This window comes from Corylus avellana, chromosome 1 (assembly GCF_965113065.1).
Source record: "Corylus avellana chromosome 1, dhCorAvel1.hap1.2, whole genome shotgun sequence".
Lineage (NCBI taxonomy): Eukaryota > Viridiplantae > Streptophyta > Magnoliopsida > Fagales > Betulaceae > Corylus > Corylus avellana.
Genome location: NC_142490.1, coordinates 35,317,955 through 35,345,208, shown reverse-complemented (window position 1 = coordinate 35,345,208; position 27,254 = coordinate 35,317,955). Strand labels below are relative to the sequence as shown.

General features: G+C 37.1%; 1 protein-coding gene across 3 annotated transcripts; it reads right to left on the bottom strand.

The window, feature by feature from the left end:
• Positions 1-1,570: 1,570 nt before the first annotated feature.
• Positions 1,571-26,373, bottom strand: LOC132171835 (Vacuolar sorting protein 39). Of its 3 annotated transcripts, XM_059583239.2 has the most exons (14): positions 25,081-26,358; positions 17,304-17,579; positions 15,359-15,555; positions 14,913-15,054; positions 12,482-12,754; positions 12,311-12,383; positions 9,546-9,594; positions 7,920-8,208; positions 7,638-7,693; positions 5,555-5,623; positions 5,339-5,450; positions 3,764-3,853; positions 2,629-2,799; positions 1,571-2,071 (listed from the first exon to the last, which is right to left on the bottom strand). In XM_059583239.2, the coding sequence occupies exons 1-14, from the start codon at positions 26,257-26,259 to the stop codon at positions 1,979-1,981; spliced, it is 3,069 nt and encodes a 1,022-aa protein (XP_059439222.2). In that variant the 5' UTR covers positions 26,260-26,358; the 3' UTR covers positions 1,571-1,978. The 3 variants fall into 3 exon arrangements, 2 of the variants coding, with proteins under 2 accessions (XP_059439222.2, XP_088373852.1); XR_015912706.1 differs by lacking the exons at positions 1,571-2,071; positions 2,629-2,799; positions 3,764-3,853; positions 7,638-7,693 and having other exon boundaries at positions 5,359-5,450; positions 25,081-26,372; XM_088517726.1 differs by lacking the exons at positions 1,571-2,071; positions 2,629-2,799; positions 3,764-3,853; ... (1 more) ...; positions 5,555-5,623; positions 7,638-7,693 and adding an exon at positions 7,699-7,782 and having other exon boundaries at positions 25,081-26,373.
• Between the last annotated feature and the right edge of the window lie 881 nt (positions 26,374-27,254).

The following is a 27,254-nucleotide window of genomic DNA, read 5'->3' as shown; positions in this document are numbered from 1 at the left end:
CCACGCCTCTGTCTCTGGATCTTCGAATTCCTTCACTTACCCAGTGTTTCCTTTCTTTTTCAAGAAATTTTTCATATGGGCTGCATCCTGCTGTAGTTTATGCAAACTAGTGAACTGATGAGAGAGAAAAACCCGAATTTGTGTGTTTTTTTGGGGCGGGTTTTGCCCACCCGTAAATGTTACACTTAATACTTTTTTTACAATTTGTTAACTCGTGTTAGCATATGAAAATTGGAAACCCAAAGGCCCGATTTAGAATTGCGATTTTAAAAATTGTATTTTTAAAAATTAAGTTATTAAAATCACTATTTTAAAATCGCAAAGTCATTTGGTAAAACATGTAAAAAAAAAAAATATTTTTTATTAAATATTTGTTATGAAAAATCGTGATTTTAGTTTAATTTCGCGATTTTTCAAATAAACACTCCCTAGCTTGGCTTATAAAAATCGCAGATTTTTTTTCTTCCTATTTTAAATTAAGCAATGCCAAACGTTTTACGTTTTGCAATATCTTTTAAAAACACAGATTATTCTTGCAAAATCCCAATTCCAAACACATCCTAAATTGAAATATTTTTAAAAGATAAAATAAAAACTGAGAAACAATTTTGACTTTTCTTTAAGATTTAATGGAATGGACATAAACACGTAGCACAAAATCTCATTTGTTAGTGTTGTATCATAGAATGGTCTGAATTGTGCCTTTTTTATGGATTCAATCACAAAATAAAACCTTATTCCAAATAGATTTTCCATCATAACCTTCTTCTTTTCTTTTTCCCTATTCATGTCCAATCTCAAAGATAAGATGACAACCAGCTACCACCCCAAATATGGGAAACCCCTCAAAGTTAGCATAAAAATAATATTTGTATTACCATGGGACAAAATCTCTTGTTGCACAAAAAACAAACAATGATACACCTTTTGTTTTTTTTTTTTAAAAAAAAGAATTATCACCGAATAGAAACCCTAACCTCTAGCTTGGCTGCTTGTTTTTGTTTTGCCAAAGAAAGATACTTTGAGATGAGCATACAAATTCAATTGAAAAAGAAAATCGTGAAAGTGCATCGTAGGATCAAGAATGTGGAAGCAGCTTCAAATAGTGCCGAAGGAGCAATTAGCTCCGACATCTCAAACTGGATGTAAAGAATTCTGGCATCCCCTGTAAACACAGCCGATCGTCAATCCTACATCTACCCACCACTCTCCTCCATTCAATTTCTTGTCTTTCAACCGTTAGATTGACATTAACATGCCAAATGGTTTAATCTGGAAAGATTTTATAGCCTATTAGGTCCATGGGTAATTCTTCAATTCAAAATTATAGCACTATAACCTGTGGTTGTAATGGGTTCTCGAATTTGCATCAACTCCAAGTTCACTATACTATTAATCAATCGAGTTAAATTTTTTTTTGACAAGTCCACACAAGGGAAGGGGAGGAGGATTCGATCTAGTAACCTCTGTTTTATGAAGCCTGGTCCATAGTCGATTGAACTACTCTTTGAAGACCTCAATCGAATTAAATTTAGATAAGATCTGCATCAACTCCAAGTTCGCTATACTATTAATCAATCAAATTAAATTTATATAAAGATCGAGTGCTGTTAGGGGTATTACAGCTTCTATTACAAAGTTTAACGAGTACAAAAATCATCTATTACCCAACAAGTGCAAAACAACAACCAGAGTAGTCCAACAAACCGCCATAATTATTACTAAACCAACGTGGCATTTACAATGCATACACATTCAGTGCTGCAATCGTTTGATGGAATAACACTATAAATGGACACTCTACAAAGTTGGTGCTTGGCCCTGCGCCCTAACATGCGCCTCCCAAGTGTCTTGATCGCTGTTGAACTTCATTGATACACTTCAAGAGAACATTTGGTTACGCTCTAAAAGACTCTGATTTGTCAAAAATATGGAGCCATATGGCAGAAGAACCTCCAAAACTACATGCTTCTCTAAATCATCGAGTCACAAGCCAACCTGGTTTGATTAGAACATCTTCCTTGAAGTTGCGACCTGTGACAGAAGTGGACTCACCCTGACGACGAAAACACTGCACAAGAAACGATTAGGTTCTTATAATCAATTGAACAGGATACACAGCAGGTTCTTATAATCAATTGAGCAGGATACAGAGCTTAACAACAAGTGATGGAATTTCATTGAGAACTCTTTCATTTCAGGTGACCTGATGAGATACTGGGAAGTTGTAATTTTTTTGCAATCTTGTTTGCTTCTAGCTAACTTAACTAGCTTACTTTCATTTTTTTATTCATAAGAATATGAGATGGTTTACCTTTTCGTTTTCTGGTTTACTTCGATTTTCTATGTATGTAAAGAATATGGCAATCAAAAGCCATGAAGACTACAAAAGGGAAAAGTATTTGATTCCTGTAACTTGTTTCTAGGTGTTAAAAGTGATGGTTTAAGAGTGCAAAGTACATTTCTCTCTCCCTCCCATCAACAACACAATGTCCTCTGAAAACAAAGGAACAATTTCTGCAGAAAACTTGAAATCAAAAGAAAGACGAGCCTGCAATGCAATGCCCCGTGCAATTCCAAAAATTCATCCTCATTGAAATAATATGAAGAAGGGTCAACATCACCAACCTTGTAACAAACAATGGTATCATCTGGGTACATTGCAAACAGCTTAGTTCCAAGGCGGGCATGGCAAGAATCACAAAGGCTCTCATCATTGATCTGAATATGTCTTGATCTTTCCTCCAATCTTGCTAGACTTGCATCAACATCTACAGCAAGGGATAGATTGCGCACTATCTGGAAAAGTAAGTCAAGTACGGATCAAATCAGAGGAACTGGAAAGTCTGGTTTAAAAGAACCTGACTCAAACTTGTTCCAGAGATTGAGTAGAACATATTTGGTATTTGGCAAACTATTGTTCACTCTTTATGTTATTTCTACCATTCAAACCTTAGACCTAATAAAAATGACATCAACACCAAAGTCCTTACCAGTTAATAAGTAATATGACTGGGTTTAAATATTTTGGGTTTAGGTTCTGTTAAAATATAGAATTTGTTCTGAGTTTCCTGTTTTCGCCTTCAAGAATCAGTATGGACATATTTCCTTAGAAAGCTAAAATGCTATCATCGTATTGTTTAGTACATATAAATCAAAACTACTTTCAACTGGTTTTTATTAGTTCAGAACCAATCTGACCCAGTTGGTTTGCCAAACACCCTCGATCTAATCTAAATGGGGCTGTTACCACATGATACCCCTACCCCTCTTTCTCTTTTCGGCTCAAAGCCAAACAAGATACTATGTTCAGAGAGAGAGAGAGAGAGATATGATTATAAAGGTAGATCGTAGACAATGTTGACTTCAATAAAGTTAATACCAGTACTTAGCAGCGGATCATTTTACTTTTAAATTAATTGGGTTTTCCCTGCAAGGATAGAATAAGTGAAAAGAACTTTTACAATTCATGCTCTTACCTAAGGAAGAAACAGCCCAAATTAAAATTCATCAAATGCAACTATGATTTGGAGAAGAACAAGACTGAAGGGTTGTTGTCATAAAGATAAAATATCAACTAATGAAGATGAACTATGCTGTTAAATTTATGAAGAGATCACCATAAAAGGTTAAAGAAAAACAATGCAACTATGATTTGGAGAAGAACAAGACTGAAGATTCATAAAGGAGACAAGTCTTTGTTACCATAGTTCATAATTTTGTCATCTAATTATGAGAAATCTCACATTCAGAATATATTTACCTGCCCTTGACGATGATGATGAAGGCGAGCTCTGAACATTCTTAATATTGTCTCAGAGGCCAGTTGGAGGGGCATATCTGGGGACAATTTCTGCAATATTGAACGCCAAAGTTTTCAGTAAGCACATAATATCTTAAAACTCCCAACAAAATATCTTTAACTGGGCATGCAACACAAAATTATAGACTCTCATATGGGGACCGTCCAAAAAATATAGTCTCAATATTTACAAGTATAATTCTAGAAGAAATACACATAATTCCACTAAGGCCTCCCCCTTTTTTGATATATATATTTTTATTTAATCTAGGAATGCCCAACTGTTTGAACAACAATCAACCAACTGTCAACCAATTAAAAACATAAAACTAGGCCCTCATATGTTAAGCTAAAGAATAACAACTTCACCACTCTCTCTTACATATTTTAAGATCCCACAACAATTTAGAAGATCAGAATCTAACTTTCAGATCCTTACAAAAAAATTCCATTGATTTTCACATACTAAGCCATATTTTTTTTCCAAATATTTTTTAGCCTAGGCCCTGGAAGTTGAAACCAACGTCTTCATGTTAAAGCTAACCAACCCAACGCTCAAAACCCTACCAAGTCTTTTAACTCCTTTTTCTTCACAAAACAAGGCAAATCCAGTTAATGCCAAAATATAATTATTTTATTTATGAGTCTAGTTTCATTAAGAAAAATAAGGGCATTTTAGAAATATAAAAGATTATTTTATAACCATCAACCGAATGGAAAATATGAAAAGAAATAAAATTGCAAGGAAGTTTTAAGAATGTAATCGAAATGTCATTAAAAGTGAAAAGCGCAACCCAGGTTCAGAGAAAGTATACAAGAGAAACGCCTATCTAGAAGGAGAAAATGATTTTTTGTTCTAGTATTAGACGTTGATTTGCCATTTGAACTTAGACTTCCAAATAAATCCCAAATCAATCCAAACATAGAATCATTTTTTAATATCCACCAGTCTCCTTTAATAAAATTCTAACATTAAGACTGTTTGTTTCAACATCAAATGTTTTCAGCATTTTCAAGTGTTTGGCCGCACTAGGAAAACTTGGTCAACTGCAAAACACCCCCTTGTTTCCATAAAAAGGTCTACATTTTTTTAAAGCGTAAAAGATTTTTCGTCCTCAGCTCCCCTATTGAAATCCCCCTCCCTGCAAACACCAACACAATGGCACACCCTAAACACCACCCCCTCTCCCGCCGACACCAACCTTTGCCAGAGCCCAACACACCAACAGAAAATGTGATTGGGAAAACATTTTTAGGATGACAGCTAACCACTAGAAAATCAGTAGTTTTCCTAGAAAAATGTTTTTAGCTGAAAACATTTTACGCTGAAACAAATAGAGCTGAAAAAACAAGTAATGGACAAAAACATTGGAGTGTGTCGTCTATATAAGGCAATATTTTATTACTTTATCTTTCTCAATCTATAAACTAGAGTGTAAGTTTTCAAGTCTGTAGAAAGCAAATGAATTCTTTAAGTAAGCAGCAAATAATGGACAAATAGGAGGTACGTGAGTCTGAGTGAAAGGGATTTAATACTTCCAAAACTTGCAAAGGGTCCAGAGATTCTCCATGATTGTGTAGAAGGCGAACAGCAGCCTTAAACATTGGCTCCTTGCCATCTTCTGGATCCAAATACATATCAAGCAACCTGGGTCATCAAAATCAAATAAAGGACATAAAGTGTCTTAAAAAAATGCTATAGAATGTTTAATACATGAATAACAAATAAAAGGAGGAAGAAAGGAAACCAACTGCATATAGGCATCTGGCCTGCCAATCTCTGCACAATACTGTTCAGCAGCTTCACTATCTTCCAATTTCCTGAGAGGCAAGTGAATATTAGTTGAAAAATCCAGCAATTCATGTCTAATCATCTTTAGAGATAAATATTGAGACACATGCAGGCCTGCTGCTAGACCAGAGGTGTTTAGGGCATGAATTCCATGCAAGATGTTTCAATTTTCAAAATGCCATGACCCAAGAAGGAGTTATCTCATGCTAATACAATTCAAACCACATATCTTTTTCTTTATTAGTATTAGTAAGTTACACATGCACCTCCGTTTGATATTGAATCCATGACCACAAGCTCCACCCAATTCTTAGAGGAGAGGAGGTGCCATATGAGTGCGACTAGGCATTTTAGATGACTAAAATCTTATTCTTTTGATATGTAGGATTAAGAGTGAAAGAACACAATTCTTGAGCAGATCTACATGATGTATATATATATACATAAAGAAGAACAGATGCGGATGCAGATGCAGAATTTTACTCTGAACTAAAATACTGGGAATGCTACCCACAAACAAAATTATAATGGTTTTCTACAACCTGAACACAGTGACATTTGCAATAACCCTTGTTAATAAACATTTCCACTTTTTCTCCTTTCTGAAAATTATCATGCAAGAGCAAGGCCATTGCCAGGCTATGCTTCCAGCCAAGGAAGCTACATCAGCCCACTAAACAAGCAAAGGTAGACAATTCTCCTAATTTCTCCAATTTTAGCATATGTTTAAGGTATTGGATAAGATTTAGAGAATTAATATGTCATGAAGGAAGAGATCTGAGGAACCATGCACGTGAACATAAGGCAGTTCATGTGGGGAAGCATCCGGAGGTCAAAGATTAGCATTTCAATTCCAGACACCAAAATAACCCTTATAATCTTCTATCATTCTTCTGTAAATGATGGCAATTTTTATTTCAGAGGTAATAATTTTAGTAAAAAAATGTAGATATAAAAATGGAAAGATCCAATAGATCTAATAATGTAGTAGAAAGAGACACCACTAGTGGCTATAATCCAGAGATCTCAGAAATAATAGCTTCAGTTTAATCACAAAATGCTCACTGCCCTCAAATACCGTAGCATTTCTCTCCTAATTTGTCTCCATCTAAGACACAATGGGATAGGATTATTTTAATGAAATCTTCAAAAGAGTTACAGAAATTAGTGTTCTGCTCTCAAGTGTGTTTTTGTGAATTTTCATCATTTATTTACAAATATTTTTACTTATTATTTTTCCATTACAATTTTGTTTGTAGATTTGTTTTTATAAGGCACTTCTAGAGGCAATTTGGCTATAGAGCTAGCAATTGTGCTCTTCAACAGCTTTCTATGAGATTTATTTTTCACCAAGATGTAGGGATAGCAATTATTTGGGTTTGAATCGATACAGCCCAATCCAATTAAAATTAGCATGTCCAAATCTGACAATAAACCTTTCTGGATATGATGCTCTCTACCCCAACCTGATCCAAACCCATATAGGTTTATTGTCTCATGCCAAATCCATTGGAAACCATTCATATCATCCAAAGACAAAGAACTAAGTTAACAACTACAAAGTAAGTTTAAATATATATTGTTTGAAATTGAATACCGGAATATGCTCATAGTACATGTTTTAGGCACAAGAAAACCTGAACCTGAACTTACTCAATTAGGTTATTTCAAAACCTGCCCCATTAGAGTCAGTTAGCCAATTAACCCAATCCATTGCTATCCCTACCAAGGCAACTGTTGAATTGCGACTCCTCTACAGGCTAGACTAACCAAATATAAAATTGGTTGGAGAATTAAGAGAACCAAAGATAATTATTTCCACAAAGGAAAAAGAATGCATTATGGAGATATGTAAAATTTAAGTTATTGGATCAAATGGTAAGGCGTGAATCACGATGCCCCATACTCAGATGTGAATAAGCCTACTTGTGCCCAAAATAATGTCAAATTATCCCCATTTAAAGTGGTGACCAGTTATTATTACGAATACTTTTTGATGAGTGTGATTATTATGAATGCTATGGAAAATTATTTGAGACTTACAAGGCCAAAATTTGGAGTACCAATGCCTCTTGCCCCAGTTTTCTGTAAAGAATTGCCTGTTCGTAATGTCAGGAAGAACATTTAGCTGTAAGCAAAAGGCAAGACCAATCATTTGGCACTAAAAAAGTATCAATGCCTTTAATGCCTGACCTAACAGCAGATTGAAAGAAATGATGACAGTCATCAAGATGTAAGGGGTCTCAATAATAATAGCATATTCAGATAAGTACAAATCAGAAAAGCCGAATTAAGGACAAGGTAATTATAAGAGTTCCAATGGACCTTTTCCAACCACAACTCTGATCCTTCAATCAAGTCAAGAACCTCTTCTGGATCATACAAGTCTGAAGACTGTAAAAATATCTGCAGCCTTTCTCGAATAGGACTTTCAAAGATCGAGTTCCTTCTATTATCAGAAGTTTCTGCCTCATCTAACCTTCCAATGTTAGCGTTTTGATAAACATTGTCTGCTTCAAAGGCTTCAATGGCTGATTTGGCAAGTGATAGAGCATAGAATGTATGGATCTGAGTATCATCACAGTCTTGATCTTCAATCAACCACTGAATGTACCTGCACCATCAAAAGAAGATGAAAACAAATTCACTCTGAAAATCATATATATATATATATATATATATATAGAGAGAGAGAGAGAGAGAGAGAGAGAGAAAAGATACTACCTAACTGGGGTATGAAAAACCAGCAAGATATATATACCTTTAAAATTATTTTACAGATGAGATTAATATACTTGTACAAGGGCAACCTGAAATGGTAGTTATGTGAATCCTCGTATCTTAATGGAAATGCTACATTGTTCTTAAAGATTCTATAGTTGTATCTAACAATTTAAGCATGCAATCATCCGTAATCTGTAGTTACTTCACGAAAAGATGTCTTAAACCTTAAAAATACCTGTTAAACTTGAATTTTGTCGCATTCTGAATTGAAGGTGTGCCCAGGATAATGAAGAAATTTTAATTTCAAAGTTTGGGTAAATTCATTAAGTATAAGATACATATTATCCGATATATATTAGATATGGATGCGGCACCCTTTTTGAAGTATCCGTGCTAGCTCATGATAAATGAGAAGTGCAGTTTGAAGTGGTACAAGTTTCTCTGATTTTTTTTTTTCTTTCTATATATATATATATAAGTAAAGCAAATTTATTAAAAGCGCAAGGGGCGCAACCCAAGTACACAATAAGTATACAAAAGAAAACACTAAGCAAAATGAAGAATAAGGAATAAGAGCACAAAAATCTGCAAAGTTGGAGGTGTCAAAAAGGGCGTTAACAGATATATCCATCCGAAGAGGGATTTAAGGAAACAAAGCTATAGATCCGAGCTCGTCTTCTTGCAATCCTTTCTCACCAAATGCACCACATTAAACCAGAAGGGATTACATTGCAAACAATAAATCATTCTGACTAAACCTTCTCCAACACGCCGGGAGCTCCACAACTCGCCTCGGCATAACTCACTCTACTTCAAACATTCTAAAAACCAAATTCCACAAGTTTCTTGCAATATCACAGTGAAGGAGGAGGTTTCACAATAGATATCTCTCTCTCACACACGATATCACAAGACCAAATAATACATTAAAAAGTCCACTTTGTCAAACAAAATTCACAAGCACCAAATGAGATACCAATAAACAGGAAGTTGTTCAATGGAATTCTCATTTACAGGGATGAGTGTGATTAAGTTAGCCTTTGCGGTCTCTCTATCATATTTACAAAAGCTAAAATATGTAGACGAATCAAAATGAGTAAAAAGGGAGGGAGGGGGGAAGGAGAGAGAGTTCCCTAGCAGGTGGAAGAGGGGTTGAGCACTCTTTCCTGTGGATAACATCATATAATTATACTGCTGCAAAGCTGTGACACAGTGTGATGTGCGTACCTTTGGAAAATTTCTACCTTTCTTGGATCAATTGCGGCAATAACTTCATCTGCAATAAGAAATGAATAAAGACTGATTACAACAAAAACCAAAAGGAAAGAAGAAAGATAGAGATAAAGAACAATATTTAATTTCCGTGTGGCTGTGGTTACTAGTTGGGTTTTTTGGGTTGGGTCTCCTTGGGTTTTGTCTTTGGGCTTTAAGTGGGGCTACCTATGTATACTTTCTTGTATACTTAGAGGTGCACTGCGCTTTTATATATATATACTTACCAAAAAAAAAAAAAAAGAACAATATTTAATTCACATTCGATACATAAAATTTATTCACAATAATTAATCTTTTACTCTCATATTAATACTTTTCAAAAAACTTTATTTACTGTCCTACAGATATGTCATGCATATTAATGAAAAACTGAGATAAGAGGCTTCTAAGGCTCACACTTTGAGCACACCTCAGCATGAGCCCCAAGGCAAATGCCAACATGCACAACCTTGAGACTTATATAAATTGTAGGCTATCGCAGATCATTTGCCATACTCCTTGAGTCTCACCATGTTTGCCTCACACCCTGCTGTTTAAAGCTTTAATAAATCATTCAAATACTCATCAGGCCTCAATTAGTGTTTCCACTATGTGATTTTACAAATTCATTGACTTGCCTTATGTTTCAAATGTCCGCTTCATATACCAACCTAATCCAGTTCACTTTCATTAAGGTAAACTGCACAAACATCCAACTTAGGTTAGTTGCAGACTCACTGTTTGTGGTTTTAATTGCAAAAATTGGAATGAACTTTTGGGGATTCATCCAATGGTGCTGTCTCACTCCATTAAGGAATATGCAAGAATTTGAGCATGTGACACACACTGACCACTTTATATAAAAGGACAGTTTTCCAATTATATCTCAAATTCATAATTACATACCATTGGAAAAGAAAAAAAATCAGGAATTTTTTTTTCACCAAAAAAAAGTTACATAATTTTTTTTTTTTAAAGTAATTCAATCACATTAGAAAAGCGCAAGGTGTTCAATCCTAGCACACGAGAAGTATACGAGAGAAACCTCCTATTAGGAAGAAAGAGAACAAAAGTCCAAAAAATCAGAAAAACTAGAGAAACACAAACTATTATGCGCTGCTATCCATGAGTAAAGAGATTTGAACATAATATTTTCTAGCTCTACCACCGAAGTCTCTCGATCTTCAAAGCATTGTGAACAATAGACTACTCACTCTTCTTGCACATACAACTCTAACAAACCACCATGACATTCCTCTTCCTCAAGTTATTCAAAGTCAACATTTTCCCTAATGTCGCCATCCACACAGAGAAAGCTACTCTTGAAGGAGCCATAACTCTCCAAAATACTCTTTCAAGGAAAATGAGAACTAGCAGGAATGGATAACACATGATAATAGGACTTCACTTCAAAGTTTCTCCTTTTGGAAGGGATCCAACATATTCTATCCTTATCTCCTTGCCTTACTCTGTGAAAATACAACAGCTCAAACCAAAAAGAGACTAATTAACCTTCTAGAGTTGCTTCTCTGTTGAAAGACTCAAGGGTGAGGACATCCCAAAGGGGTTATATGGGAAGTTATTCCTGCATTCTTAATGTAGATCATTTGGAGAGAAATAAGTCAGCGTTTCTTTGAAAACTGCAAGTCCAATGAGCTGTTTAAAATCCTCTTTTTTGAGTTATCTCTTGGATTGGGCTATAGACTGTGTTCCTGATTTCTCCTCTTCGAATCTTTAAAATCTTGTTAAATTTTTAGACTTTAGACTCGTTTAGAATGGTTGTCTCTCTAGTATACTTTCGTGTCAAGGGCTTTGCCATTTCTTTCAATAAATTATTATTCATAAAAAAATATAAAAAAATTTCCAAGATTCATTTTTTTCACGGATAAAGTTTTCCTCCAAATTGGGTTGGAGGAATTTCCTCCAACCTATTCTATAAAATGACATGTGTCATCTACATGTGAGAAGCACATGCTTTTTTTAATTGCAAGGACAAAGTTGGAAGAAATTTTATTTAAACAGTATGTGCTTCTCACATGCTAATTAAAAAACATGTGCATCTCAGATGAAAAGTGACACATCATTTTTATAGAATAGATTGGAGGAATTTCTTCCAACCCAATTTGGAGGAAAACTTTGTCCTTCTTTCACTGGTTTATTAAATACCAATACCAAAGCTTAAAATGCTTCACCCACTGCATCTTGTCAATAAAATAAAAACAAAAAATAAAAAACAAAACAAAAAACAAAAACAAAACAAAAATAGCACTATAAGTGCATATAATCCTATACTAAAGTGGCTCTTATGCAATCCAATTTCATTTGTTTATAGTAGGCACATCTCCTATGATTTCGATCAATGGCAGTCCAAGCGGCTTTAGTAAGTATCAATGTAGGTCAAGTGTAAATTTGACACATAATTACATATCAATATAAAGTCATACAAACTACATTTTTCACTGAAAGAGAAACTTCTGAAACATAAGATTAATTTTGAAACATCACAAAGAATAGGATGATCTGAACCACCTGAGATATCTCCGTGAGAACACAAATAATTCGCTAAAAGACTATAATACTCAAAATATAAGTTCCTAAATCAGCACGAACAAGATAGACTAGCAGCAATTTGAAATTATAAAAAATAATAATAATAATAATAAAATAATTAAAAAAAAAAAAAAAAAACATAACCAAAGTTTTCAGGACATGAAGATTCTTATAGGAAAGAGGCCCACCTGGAGAAAGCTGAATGGCTCTTTTTTCAGATGTTAAAACTCGAACAGCAAGCACCTGGTTGACATCTGCAATCTAATAAGAGACACCAGGAAGATCCTCATTAGCCAATAAGTTCATGGAGCTCCATTGGCTTTCCTTATAAGATCACTAAACTTTTATGAGAAACATACCCATCCAAGATGTTGTAGAACCAGATCCTGATCAGATGACTCCTCAAGAATTTTTGACGCTTCAGTTGCAGCAATCTCCTTGCTGGAGATACTATTATTACTGGTATCCTGTAAGCCATTCTCCAGAACAGGGTCTTTCCAGAGGCCAGTTGAATAATTCCTCGCCAAGATACGCCAAATAGCAAGAGCCTTTGAGCTCATCCCTTTACTTGCATAGAGAAAGGCAAGCGTCCGTAAGTGCCCAGAGTCATCTAATAAAGTTTCCAACTCCTCCTGCACCGTCCATGCAAGTTGCACGGTCATCCTTCAAGCAGGCTTCCATACAACGGCCTCTCTGTTTTGCAATGCATTGGAATACTAAGATTCCACAGTTTACCAACATCCTCACATATTGCATTGTCTTGAGGCCTATAATATAACTTGATCCTTACCAACAGCTAAACAAGAATGCAATGTTTCCAAATCTGGAACAAAAATACATGGTTCCAATGGTCCATACCCCCTCCTCTCTCTCTCCCTCTAGTTCGCTTTTAGAACATTGGCATGTAGAATGAAGACAGGTTTCAAAGTCACAGGGACCATGCTATGAGACTTCACCATTGTCTGGCTGTCTAAGAGATGAATTTCTGTCAATTTCATCTACATTCTGCTTCCTACTACACTAATGCTTAATTGATCATGTTTTACTTTAGACTCAAATATTATAATAGTAGTTGAAATAAAAAAGAGTAAAAAAAAAGAAGGATCTAGAGTGACAAGATTAGTTTTGCTCATGAAGGATCTAGAGTGACAATATTAGTTTTGCTCATGATCTTAATATTGATTCAATCACTTTCCACCTAGGATTCTCTCTTCTTTTTTTTTTCTTTTTTTTTTTTTTGTCAAGTTTCTAGGCTTTTCTAAAGATCTAATAAATGTAAATTTTTGGTTTTAATTGCTTTTTCGCTTTCCCTTCTAGAAAAAGTAGCCGGAATTTCAAATTACTTTTTTCCAATGACAAGTAATTTCAGAGAACTTTTCTCATCCATTTCCAATGACAAGTAATGTCAGGGAACCTCTCCAACTTCGGACCCACCCCTGCAGAGTAAACCCTGGTCCCGTGCACCGCACCCTCGGAAGTTTCCCTACACAGAACTAGTTAAATCGCTGGCTTTTCACCAGGGGGTGTGACTTTTCATCCTTAAGTTCTATGTTATTAGAAACCATAATTCAATTTTTCTCAACTTGGTATCTCTTCAGAAAACATAATTCAATTTTTTCAATTTTTTACCACTTATTATCGCTCATATTTTCTAGCTTTTCTTGGCAGCCCCCAAACAATTATTCCCAACATAACTTTGTTTAATATAGCATGTGCAAAGAAGGCATGGGTGGAGGAGGATATGGATATAGTAAATGGTGCTATTCATTGGAATGTAATGTTTATTCAACTTGTTCATGATTGAGAACTGGAAGAGGTTTCACAATTTTTCGAATTGTTGTATTCCCAGTAGGTTAGGCATGGTGGGATGGATAAAATTTGTTGGATTCGCTCGAAGAGAAAGAATTTTGAGGTGAACTCAGACTATAAGGTGAAGGTTAATTCGGAACCGGTGGATGGCCCTTGGAAGATTATTTGGAAGAGTAAAGCTCCTCCAAGAGTTGTTTTTTCGTGTGGACGGCGGTGTTGGGGAAAATACTAACAATGGACAACTTACGTAAGAAGAACATTATAGTGACGGAGTGGTGTTGTATGTGCAAGAAGAGTGGAGAATCTATTGATCATTTACTATTGCATTGTGAAGTTGCTATAGAGGTTTGGAATATGGTTTGTAAGTTGTTTGGTGTTAAGTGGGTGATGCCGAGTAGGTTGAAAGAATGCTTGGGAAGTTGGAGAGGACACAGGGGTAATCGTATAGTTTTGCAAATCTGGAGAATGGCTCCTTTATGTATAATGTGGTGCTTATGGAGAGAAAGGAATGCGCGGAGTTTTGAGGACCATGAACTTGGAATTACAGAGTTGAAGAAAAGGGTGCTTCAAATACTTTTCTCATGGAGAGTTTTGTGGCATTCTTCGCAAGTTTTAACGCTTGCGGAATTCCTAGATTTATGTGCGTCATTTTCAAATTAAAAGTTTGTATGTATGGGCTCTTTTTGTATATTTCCTGTGTACATAAGTTGTGCCCCTTGCGCTTTTAATAAATTGATATTACCAATAAAAAAAAAAAATTATTCCCAACATGAACCAACCAGGTTTCTATAAGTAACATGAACCAGGACTAACAAGTCCCTTATCTATCCAGATTTGAAAACATTGCAGGAGTATAAATACCTTAAGACAAATATATGAATATATTAACTGACGCACAAAGAATATACAAAATACATACGTTTGTGTACAGAAATATGTCACATACCACTTTTTTTTGATAAATAGAAATATGTCACATACCACGATACAGCTGTTTGTTGAAGATGCAAGCTTCTCCATGTCACTAATTCGATTTAGAGCTCTATAAAGGTACATTAATAGTGTGTCAACTCCCTCTCTCACAGACAACGTTAACTCTTTCTGCCGACAAACTTCCAAGTACCTACAGCAAATGAGAGCAATAGAGTTGCTCAATTACACCACTACTCACACCACATGCCACAAAAGCATAAAAGCAATTATTATACAGAATGAAATGGAAAAAAGAAATCGAACAACATGCGGATCATTCTACATAGAATGCTTGCACAACTAGATGCTACTGTATCTTGTTCCTGCACCTCCTTGAGTTTTACTTAACAAACAAAAAAAAGGCAGGGTGGCGGTCGGGAGGTGAGGCAATGCAGCAGCAATTACACTAATCAAGAGAAAAAAAATAAATAAATAAAAAACAAGAAATCCAGCACCTGGTAATGTTCTGGATTGCAGACTCCAATAAATCAGCTCTATTTGGTGGATTTGAGAGAAACTCCTCATCTATTAAAGTTTCTACACCTGCTTTTCTCAGGAAGGTAGCTCTTTGGATAGCCATCAACCCATCATCTACAACATCTTCAAGAGGTTTAGGGGGCGGATGCAGACCCCAATACCGGTTTCGAGGAACCTGAAAAGGCAAGTATAAGTGCCATAATTACAAAATTTTGAACACCTGGGTTTTGTTTGTTTGCAGAAAATATTCTCAGAAAAAAGAGTGGTTTTATCATAATTTTTTAATTTATACTGCGCAACAGTGGTGTTGGCAATCAGCAGTGTAACCTCCAGTGACAGGGGGTGCCCACCCAATTGGGGTGGGCCTGCAATTAGCACGGATCCACCAGTCACCAGTGAGGATGGTTTGCAACAATAGTTTGCTTAAGTCAGCTTCTACAACATAAGTACTGAGTGTTTACTACTGACTGGATGAGTATTTTCCAGTAAGTGATTAACAGATATAAGATTGAGGAAATATTTCTCTTACAAATTATTTTCAAGAAATAGTCAGTAAGTTTTACCACATGGTGGTAGCAAGCTAATGTTGAGCTCACACCTTCATTTAATATTGCATTCAGAACATGACAATAATATTGCCCATATACTTAAACTGATTGCAAACTTGTGTGAAATATACAAAGTTCACTTAAGGTATCAATTTTTTTCCCTCACTCATTTGTTTCATTAATTAGGGGACACTTCCTGGTACAACTGTAAAAAGTATTGAGCCGTGCATTAGCTTAGTTCTTGAGTGGCCAATTCATTTAGAATCCTGAAGGTTAGTGGATCATCTAAAAGTCTTACACTAATTCATATGACACCATGATTAATATGGATCTTGAAGGTCAGCTTCCCAATATTTGACAACAGGAATAAAACAAATGCAGAAAGTATTACATATTCACATATCTTGGTGTCTATCACATGACCCATAGGCCTCATGTCATCAGCTAATCCACTGATAGGTAAAATGAATGGATAAAACATTCAAGAACAAAACAAAATTGAATGAGTTGATATCAAATAAAAATAAAAGATAATGAACAGTACTACATATCACTCCATTTAGAACTTACCATCTCCACAATGCAGTTAGTTACAGTGACAAATTTTCAATACAAGAATCTAGTATTGGATGATCCACGATTTATGTCACATCTTTTGTAAAAAGAACATAAGTTACTTTTGTTCTTATGAAAAGATGTGACAAAAACTGAGGAAGGACTGAGGAGGGTTTTTTCTCCCTTTAAGAACAAAAACTTATCATTTTGAAAAATCCCTCAGGTTTTCCTCAAATATATATATATATATATATATATATATATATATATATATATATTTCCTCAAAACTTTTATCACATATTTTGTTTCTTATGATAAAGACAAATCAAGGAATTGTTATTTATGGTTCTATCAGAGTAAACGAGATATCATTAAAAAAGCAAAAGCACAACCCAAAAACACACAAAGTATACCAAAAAAATCTAACTAGAAGGAGAAAAGAGAACAACAAAAACATGAAAATTAAGCACATTAGGATAGATTATTATTTAGCACATATCACAATCCAGCTATTAAGGGCAAAAACATTTACCAAGAGTTTCCTACAACTCTTCTAAAGTTCCCAAGAGATTTCCTAATTATTTGCAAGACATTCAAGGATTTTTATCCTATTTTGTACAGTACATTTTCCCTTTTCTCTTACTTTACATTTCTTAGAGTTCATAATTGTTAAAGTAATGATTAAATTTATCTCTTCCTATCAGCTTAAACTTTTGGGATAACTGGTAATTTAACATAGTATGAATAATCAATAGCATGGCAAGCTTTGATAATAGAGTAGGTATTGAGTAGAATAACCAGACACAAGAAAAAATGTACCAGCAGTGACCAGCGATTTGGATCTCGCATTATAAATGGAAATACTTCAGAAGGCTGCATTGTCTCTGACTGCAAAAAGTGATTTACTGCTTCCTCAAAATGGAGGTCAAAAAGCAATAGAAACCCCACTTGAGCATGAACAAAGGAGAGCATATCCTCTGACATTTCACCATCACACTCAAGCTCCTCAACCAAGGTGATGGCTTCCTTAAAGTTCTTCTTTCTCAACAAGTCTTTGATTTGTTCTTCAGAAGGTAAATTTCGATAGAAAATAACCTAGCAACATTTAAAATGAAACAGGAGAATTTGCCAAGAGCCTTCAAGATTTATAAAGTTATTGCTTAGTTCATATGTGAAAACGTGAAAGCAAATTAATGGGGTGATAAAACTCAGAACATTTAGCTAAAATTTGAAGGAAAATTCTGATACACAATCCATTTAGAGCAAAAGCAATGAACCATGGTGGCAACCACATCTGTACCATCTAAAGGGAGTACAACATTTGCAAGCTCTGCCATGCCCATAAATCTCAAGTAAAAGTCAAGTGAGGAATCCAAATGAAAGTGTGGAGGCTACATTCTCCATAATCCATGTCTACATATATACATACAAGCATATAAACACAGTCATTCATAAGGCCAATTTACGATAGGGCACCACCCATCAACATTAATAAAGTTTCTCCTATTTTCACAGATTTGTGGGTACCCATGTCAAACTTGTCACATTAGCATGCAACAAGTACCAATTCGGCTACCTAAATGTCCTCATTTTTTGCAAATTCTTGTAGTTTTAACTTTTACTAAAAGGTATGACATCAAAGAATATTTTGTGAATCTCATGACCCTTCTTTTTCTATAGACATGGGTACCATAACATGTAACATAGTTAGATCTAAAGAAAGTACATCTGATAATGGTCAAAACGTTTCTTGAATATAACTGTAAGCCGTAATTCCTAGATGACTATTGTTTAATTTCAAGCCAATGAGCCCAGCTCAAATGACAACTCATATCCTGATAAGGACAACGTACAGGATAAGATCACCTATTGAAGACCTATCAGGTGCATGTATAACTTGTCAATAGGTGAAAAGAAAAATTATTACCATTTAATCCCAAATCCAACATAACAATGTGTTGCAGATGAGAAGGAGGATCAGCATCAGCAGCAAGGTATGGTGCTAATGTATTTTCTTCTTTGAGCATGGAAGGCTCACCTCATGAGGATCAGAGCTGAGGTGGACCGGGCTATGGAGGATGTTCTGGAAGGGCTGAAGGTTCTTGGGCTTTCTTTGAAGCCCATGTCTCCTTAGCAAGTTGGGTGTCAGAAGAGGCTTTGGCCCAAATGCAAGCCCAAATCACTGCCCATGGCCCAATCCTATCCTGATAAGGGTTTAGAGTTGAAGCCTAGGCCCTTTTCAAGTCTAGGCTTATCCAACCCGATTTCTACATCGCCAGAGGTCAGGTTTGCAGGGTCTTCTTCGGCAAGTCCAAGGTCTGATGAGGTCTGGCTTGTTGGGTCTTCTCTTGTGAGCCCAGATGATGCCAATGCTCCTTTCTCCTTTCCTCCAAGGTCTAAGGCCCCACCAGTTGTGACCCAATGTCCGCCGTTTGCTGAGATTGTTGCCCAAAAATCGTCGGAGGCTGTCCATGTCCCAATGTTCGTGAGTGTTGTTGGTTGGAAAATCCCTCCGACAAGGGATTTTCTATGGCAGGGTTTCCTCAAGCCAAGCTCCTTTGTTGTGGTCCATCCTCAGCCTTCTTCGATAGTGATGGGCTTTCCGGTTGACTTGTCTCCTCCAGTAGCTGACAGGGGAGGTTCTATCAAGCCGACAAGTTTGGTTCAAAAGTGGCCGGTTGGTTTTGGTTCGTCATCATAACTGGTGGTGACAGAATAGGGAGGCGATGTTTGGATGGGGAGGATGGAGATTTTCCCTACCCTCTGGGTATTTGTCCCCCCTACCACTCTCTTGGATTGAGCTTTAGTTGCAGCCCAATGAAAAAGTGTCTTAAAGAATATAGCCTTCAAATCCACCAAAGTCCTCTCACGATCCTCGAAGCTCCTATCATTTCTTTCCCTCCAAAGACACTACATAAGGCACAACAGAATCATCTTCCAAATTGCATCAAGCTAAAACCTACCACCAATTGGTTGGTTCTCCAGCGAGGGATTTTCTCCTGTAGGGTTTCCTCAAGCCAAGCTCCTCTACTATGGAAGCCTCTTCAACTTCTTCTTAGAAGATGGGTCCTCTGATAGCAGAGTCACAGGCCAGTCATACAGTCTCGACGGCTGTCATACAGTCACGACGACTGCTCTCCCAGGGTTTCCTGGTGGTTCTTCCTCATGGGTGGCTGAGCTAGGTATGAGACTTCACCTCTATCATCTTGGAAAGACGGAGTGGAGCACCTATTTATTCTTCTATTTCCAAGCCTCAGCTAGGGTATTCTCAGAGAGTGAAGAATAATATAGGTAAGCAGCTGAATAAGAATAAGAAGTTGCTAGCCGAGGTTGTGGCGAACACTACGGTGGTGGGGGTGGAAGGCCATTTTGAGGTGGTGCTCAACGCAATGGAATTCGCTCCCACTTTGGGATTGACTTTTGGGGTGACAAAAAAAGCCTTTCGAATCTTTTTTCAGTCATTGAAGAGGGGGTTTCTGTTTCAAATACTAAGGGGAAGAGGGAACTCAAAAATTTGGAATGCTCCATTAATTTTGAGGCTAGAGGCTATGGCTCTAGTAGATTCATAGGCAGGGGGGTTTAGGCTTGCCTTGTGAGCTTAGGGTTGTTTTGGGCATCAAGATCCCTTTAGGCTTCTTTTGGGTTTTAAGGTCCTTATATGGGGGTTTTTTGTGGGTTAATGCGTGTTTTCCTATGTATACCCACTGTGTATTTAGAGGCGCATTGCACTTTTTTTTATATATACAATATTACTTATCAAAAAGAGGTACTAGAGAACTCTAAATGATCTGCCATTGCAACTTCCTTGAAATGAGCTAATTTATACAACTCCAGAAAAACTATTTTAAGGGTTTGATTCACGCACCATACATCATGCCAAAATGTAACTTTAGCACCATCACCCACCACAAATCTAGTGTGGCTAGAAAACTCCCTTAAACCCCTCCTGGTATTTTTTTTAAAGCCCAACCCAATGCAACTCATAGACCTCATTGGAACGCCACCAATCCCAAGCACTGCCATATTTGGAGTCCACAACCGACCTCCAAAAGGCCTCTTTCTCTTGAGCATAGCGCCAAAGGCACTTTTCTAAAAGAGCACAGTTGAACGCAAGCAGATTCCTAACCCCAAACCCTCCTAAGATCGGAGTATACACCTTAGTCCAACTAACCAAGTGATATTTGAATTCTTCACCCATCCCAACCCCACCCAAAAAAAAAAAAAAAAAAAAAAAAAAAAAAAATCCTTGTTGCAAGTTCTCTAAGCAATTGGCAACGCCAACAAGGAGGGGATAAAAAGAAATGAAGTAGGTAGGCAGATTAGATAAAGTGCTTTTAATCAGAGTAACTCTCTCACCCTTTAACAAGTACATCTTTTTTCCAACCAGCCAAACAACGCTCTGTATTCTCAATGATATCATCTCAAATAGATTTGGCCTTAAACAAAGCTCCCAAGGAAAGATCGAGGTATTTCATAGGCAAAGACGAAACCCTGCAGCCTTCAAAGCGTAAACACAAACAACACAAGTTACGAAGATGATATGGATTTGCCCTGCTAAATATCAAGGTATCTTCCGCAAATAAAAGACGAGAAATATTGATAGTTCCACCACTCTTGGACCCACTTTGACTCTTGTTAAGAGGCCCCCATTCACTAACATGAAGCTCATTTTGCTTAATGCCTCCATAAAAATAACAATAACAATAAAAAATAAAAAATAAAAAATAAAATAAATTTAAAAAAGGGAGACAATGGGTCTCTCTATATCAGGCCTCAAGACCTACTAAAGAAACCCGTTGTAATGCCATTCACCAATACAGAAAAGCGTACCAAAGAAATACAATAAGCTATGCATTAACGCCATCTATTTCCAAAACCACATCTTCTCCGCAAATAGAAGAGAAAATCCCAATTGACATGGTCATAATCATTTTCAATGTCCTACTTGCACAACGCACCTGGATCTGCTTATCTAATCCTGCTATCAAGGCACTAGTTGGCAATGAGAACAAAGTCTAGAATTTGCCTACCCTTGATGAAAAGGAGTTTAGAGGCTTAAAGATGATTTTCTCAATTACCATGTTCAACCTATTAGCTAGAACTTTGGCAACAATCTTGTACACTCTCCCCCTCCCCCCCCCCCCCCCCCCACTAAGCTAATAGGTCGAAACTCATTAATGTCTATGGCCCTTGTTTTCTTCGGTGTAAGAGACATGAAGGTGGCAATGAGGCTTTTCTCAAACAGACCGCTAGCATGCAAATCATGGAAGACATTCAATGTCTACTTTCGAGCACCACAAGCTTTGAAAGAACCCATAGAAAAACCATCAGGATCGGAGCCTTGTCCCAATTAAGGGCTTTCACCACCTCAGAAAACCTCAATCTCCTCGAAAGGTCAATAAAACCAAGTGGCCTCCTCCCCCACCTATGGACTCAAAAGAGAAGTCATCCAACCTAGGTCGCCAACTATATGCGATGTACAAGTTATCATAGAACTGCACAATATGTTCTCTAATCCATATGATCTGAACAAACAGAACCATTAACCACCAATTGCTTTACGGAGTTATTCCTTCTATTTGAATTGGCCACTCGAAGGACATTATGCACTTGTCACCCTCTCTTAACCAAAGCAACCTCAATTTTTGCCTCCAACTCACCTCCTCCAAAAGAGTTATCCCCTCCAAATCATGAATCATTGTAGCATTCCTGGTTACCTCCTCCTCATATAACCTCTTCCTCCAAACCCTCCAGAACCCATAATTCTTCCAACAACACATGTTTCTTTCTCCCTATGTTGCCAAACTCCTCATTCCAAGCTCTTAAATTAGCTTTTAAAGCCTCGAGTTTGCGAGCCAAAATATAACTTGGAGAATCCTGAAAGTGGTAAGCGGATCACCATAATCTCACGCTATCAACAAAACCCTATGATTTTAGTCACATGTTCTCGAGCTTAAAATATCTTTTGGCTCCATGAAGACCTCTGCAATTGAGAAGAATAGTAAAGTGATCCAAGCACAGTCTAGGTAACCTCTTCTTATCAAATCAGGGAATTGGGCTTCCCAATCCAGGGAGACAAGAAATCTATTGATTCGAGACCAAGAGGGTGGTCCTGACTTCTAGAACATGTAAAAGAACCGCCCGCTAGAGGAATATCCATAGCCCCTGCTTCTAAATGAAATCATAAAACTCCAAAATAGCTGGACAGTAACGGGCCTCACCCAATCTCTCACTAGTAAAGCGCATGACATTGAAGTCCCCTTGATGCACCAAGGTAGGTCCAACCAACTATGCAAACCAGCTAATTCATCCCATAAATGCCTTCCATATTTCTAAAAGAAACGGCAAACAAGAACTCACCCACACTCGTTGATTCATTCCACCACCCTTCTAACCCACATGAGCAAAATACTACCGAAGGCCCCCTAAAGCCCAAACAACACCAATCTACATGACTAAACCCCATAAAATGAGCACAATACTATAGGACATAAGCTCCATCTTGGTCTCCTAAAGACATAACCTTTTTTTTTTATAAGTAATTGAAATGTCATTATAAGAGCATAACACAACCTAGGTACACACGAAGTATACAAGAAAAACGCCTATCTAGAAGGAAAAAAAGAACATGAAAATCATTAAAACTAATGACCAAAGGAGCTAAAAAGCAGATGTTTAAGTATAAAGAGAATAAAAAATGACTTAAGCTCCTCCAACATCCTCTCGCAAACCTCAAAATTTCGATCCTTTCTTTTCCTCCAAAAGCACCATAGTAAGCAAGAGGGCACCATTTTCCAAACCACAACACTCTAAGAGTTACCACCTGTTCACCAGCAAGCAAACAAATCAACCACCCGGCTAGGCAAAACCCAAGACAACCCAAACTGACTAAAGAAAGCATTCCATAAGGCACAAGCAACCTCACAATGAAGAAGAAGATGATCCACAGATTCCCCATTCCTTTTACGTAAATCAACCACAATGACATGTTGCTTCCTAAGATTTTCCATGGTAAGGATCTTTCATAAGGCCGCCGACCAAACAAAAAAGCTACTCTCAAGGGCACCTTGGTCCATCAAATACTCTTCTAAGGAAAATGAATGTAAGTAGTACATGCAAGGACCTTGTAGAAGGAGCTAACATTGAATCTCTCTTTTTTTTGAAGGGGCCCACCAAAGATTATCTTCCATTTCTTGTCTCAGGCTATAGGAATACAATAAGGGACCATTTGGGTTTACAATTTCAAAAAGTGGGATTTAAAAATGCGTGATTTGAAAACATGATTTTTAAAATGCAGCTAAACATTTGGAAAACTCACAGTTTAGCATTTTAAAATTATGCGTTTTCAAAAAAGCACCATATTGCCTGCAATTTGAAAACACAAATTTTCAACATTTTCAAATCACAAAATTTTTAAAAACACAATCCCAAATGATCCATTTTCTGGGATTTGATTTAAAATTGCACTTTTTGTCTACGAAATCGCAATGCCATACAAACTCTAAATTGAAGAAAGAAGCTAATACATCCACCTCTAATGATGAGGAGGAAAGTAAGATAAAAAGGGATAAGAATGGATCAACCTTAAAGAAAGGATGTGTGTGTGGGGTGAGCAATGGGGGGTTGATGCAGCACCCTTTTTGGCTACATTTGAAGCCAGGAGACCTAATATTCTGCTTTACCATGAAGACATGTTTTCATAAGCCAAGCTTCTTTTATCAAGTATATATGCAAGTCAATCACTAATTAGCATACTAGAAATAGGGTACAAAAGTCTGCAAGCCAAACTGTGCATACATATATTGCAAACTATCAAGCTTAACAAATGTCTAATATTAATTTTTTCCGGAAATTGTTCCAGAAGTCCCTAAGTTTTGCCTTTGTGATAGATAAGGACCTAAGTTTCTAATTTTGACAGTTAGAGTCTTAAGTTTTGTTTGAGTAACAAATGGGTCCCTCCGTCATATTTCCCATCTAGCCTTTAACGGATAACTTGTCGGCTGTCATATTGTTCATGTCAGGCCAATAAAAACGTAACATGTGTATCTAGATCCACGTCAACGTACCACGTAGACAATTAGAGATCCACCCCACCATTACCTTCCATCTCCATATAGGGAGGTAGTGGAGGGTAGCTCCCCACATTGGGGTGGCTCTACCTTTGCCCACTTCACAAAGGCGACGATGGGATGTCCACCCCCAATGCCCCCCCCCCCCCCCCCAACCCAGGGTAGAGCCACCCTCCACCGCCTCCCTCTGTGGGATGGAGGGTGGCGGTGGGGTGGTTCTCCACCCTTCTTTTTTATCTTTATCTTTTTTTAATTGTTTGGCATTACTGCATACGTGATAGGTTAACATGTATCTAGTCATCTAGATATGTTTCATGTTTTTATTGGTATGACATGGACAGTATGACATGTGGCAAGTTTTCCGTTAAAGACTCGACAGAAAATCTAACAAAGGGATCTATTTGTCACTCGAGCCAAACTCATGACTTTACTTGTCAAAATTTGAAACTTGGATGCTTATCATAGAAATAAAACTCAAGCAGCTTTGAGAAAATTGGCATATTTTTTCATCATCATCGTTTACATACCTTGTTGGGTGTGGCAACAGCCAAAAGTTTCCCACCCCCTACTTCGTCATCTGCAACAACGCAAGGTCCAACCCCTTCCCCGCCAAAAGTAACTGTTTGAAGACAACGACCTGATTTCTTATGATACAACTCCAAGTTCCCATCCTTCACAACAACTGCATAGGAAGATATCTCCCCAATAGAATCTGGGCTGCCATGCCTGAACACCAAGCTCCCACCAACTGGCTGCCCATGCACATTAACAAGAACTCCCACATTGTCTACCAACAAAAGCACCTTCCACTCTCTCCACATCAATTTAAGCTGCGGCGGGCTAGACATATCTGGCAATGTAAATATTATACCACTCTGTCCCGTAACACACGAAAACAAGCTATAGCCATTAACCGTACCCACAATTATGGAATCATCAAGCCACACCATTGCCATAATCCCATCAATACACTGAATCTCTTTCAAAACTACAAAAGACCCGTTTACGCCATCGACATCTTCTTCACTTTTATTTGCTCTATTACCTAAAACAAGCTCTACCAGTATCAATCTTTTCCCAATCACAACTGAAAAAACGAAATTACCTTCGCTCCGGTGATGCTGTTCGGATTCTTTGACTCTCAAACCATTTGCTCTAATCCCACCACCCAATCGTTGCAAGAGCCGTTGACTCGTGCTAGCATAGTCCGAAGAAGAAGCATTACTGTTGGCGTTACTCTCCAACAAATTTGTACTCTCCGCTTGATTACTACTCCGAAATCGCATCGTAATCACGGAGACTCCCTTGAAGAAACTCAACTTCTTCACGGGTTGTAGCAAAAGGGAATCAACCAAGAACAAAGCCCCATCCGAAAGTACCAGAATCTTCCCAATCTCAGCAAGCACGAGTATCCGATCCACCGGGGAATCATCGCCGACCGAAACGCTTCGCAGAAGCGGAATGTTTTGCGGAGAAAACGAAGTGCTTTTGGAAGCAGTTTCGGAGGCCGTGGTGGTAGTTGGATTGTTAGGGTTTGTGGAGAATAGAATTAGGGTTCCGGATTGAGTTCCGACGTAAGTAAGGGTCTCGGAATCGGAGACGGTCCAGATGGCGAGAGATCGGGTCGGGCTCCGGGAGTGGTTGGAAAGTTCGACCTGGGCCAGTGGTTCGAGGACGGTTCGAGCCCTGGGCTCCGGCTTGGCCATGAGGCGGAAACCTGGGGCGCTGCTCAGTGCTGGACAAGAAAGTGAGACCAAATGCGCTGCCGAACTACCAGAAAAAGGAACGAGATCCGAATAAGGTATGGATTCGGGTATGGGTTGCATTACATCCGGAATCGACTTTTGTTTCGATCCATACGGACCATATCTATAGCTTTACAATTTAGAACCTCATTTTATTCTTTTTAGACCATCTCCATCAACTATTCTTTCAATTTTTAGACAAAAAAAAATAAAAATAGTAGGTGCGCTCTTGGTATTTTTTGGGTCCTAAGTGAATATTATTTTATAAAAATTAAGTGAGAGAAATAAGAGCAACTTTTTATTTTTTTATTTTTTTATAAAATAATATCCACTTAAGACCAAGACCAAGAGGACACAAGAAGAACATCATAACAATACCTAGCATTATCAATTTGTCATGACAATAATTATAATATTAGCAAGTGTTAAAATATGGAGAACTTTATGTTATGATTTTGCGGCTACACTTAACTATACATTGTCTTGCTATAGAACAAACAAAGTTGAAGGCATATTAATAGATTTGCCTAAACCAGACATGATACACTTGAGTCCTAAAGCCTTTAAGAAGATGAAAAGGCTCAAGACTGTTTATAAGCAGTAATGCACGCTTTTTTGAAGAGCCTAATTTTCACTCTAATGAGTTATGAATACTTGATTGGTTTGAATATCCTGAAAAATCTTTTAAATCCAATTCTTGTTGAAACAACATTGTTATTTTGAGAATATCTTATGGTCATCTCAAGGGATTGGGGGAGTCTAGGTAAAATTATTGTTTTTTTTAGGGAAAAATATAAAAAAGCCCTCCAAACTACAAAACTATTGCATTTTAGCCACTCCGTTAGTCAAAACCGTCAGTTTGGATGGAAACTATAAAACGACATCGTTTTGTTACTGGTAAGTTATTACAATGCCCTTTTATGAATTTTTTTTTTTTTTTTTAAACAACAAGCAAA

Bases quoted from the DNA above. Each gene is read 5' to 3' on its own strand.
- LOC132171835 (XM_059583239.2), bottom strand. From the start codon at position 26,259: ATGGCCAAGCCGGAGCCCAGGGCTCGAACCGTCCTCGAACCACTGGCC. The intron at 15,556-17,303 runs GTACATTTTTTC...TTGCCTTTTCAG, and splicing joins CAAATCGCTGGTCACTGCTG to GTTCCTCGAAACCGGTATTG. The intron at 5,624-7,637 runs GTAAGTCTCAAA...CTTGCCTCTCAG, and splicing joins GTACTCCAAATTTTGGCCTT to GAAATTGGAAGATAGTGAAG.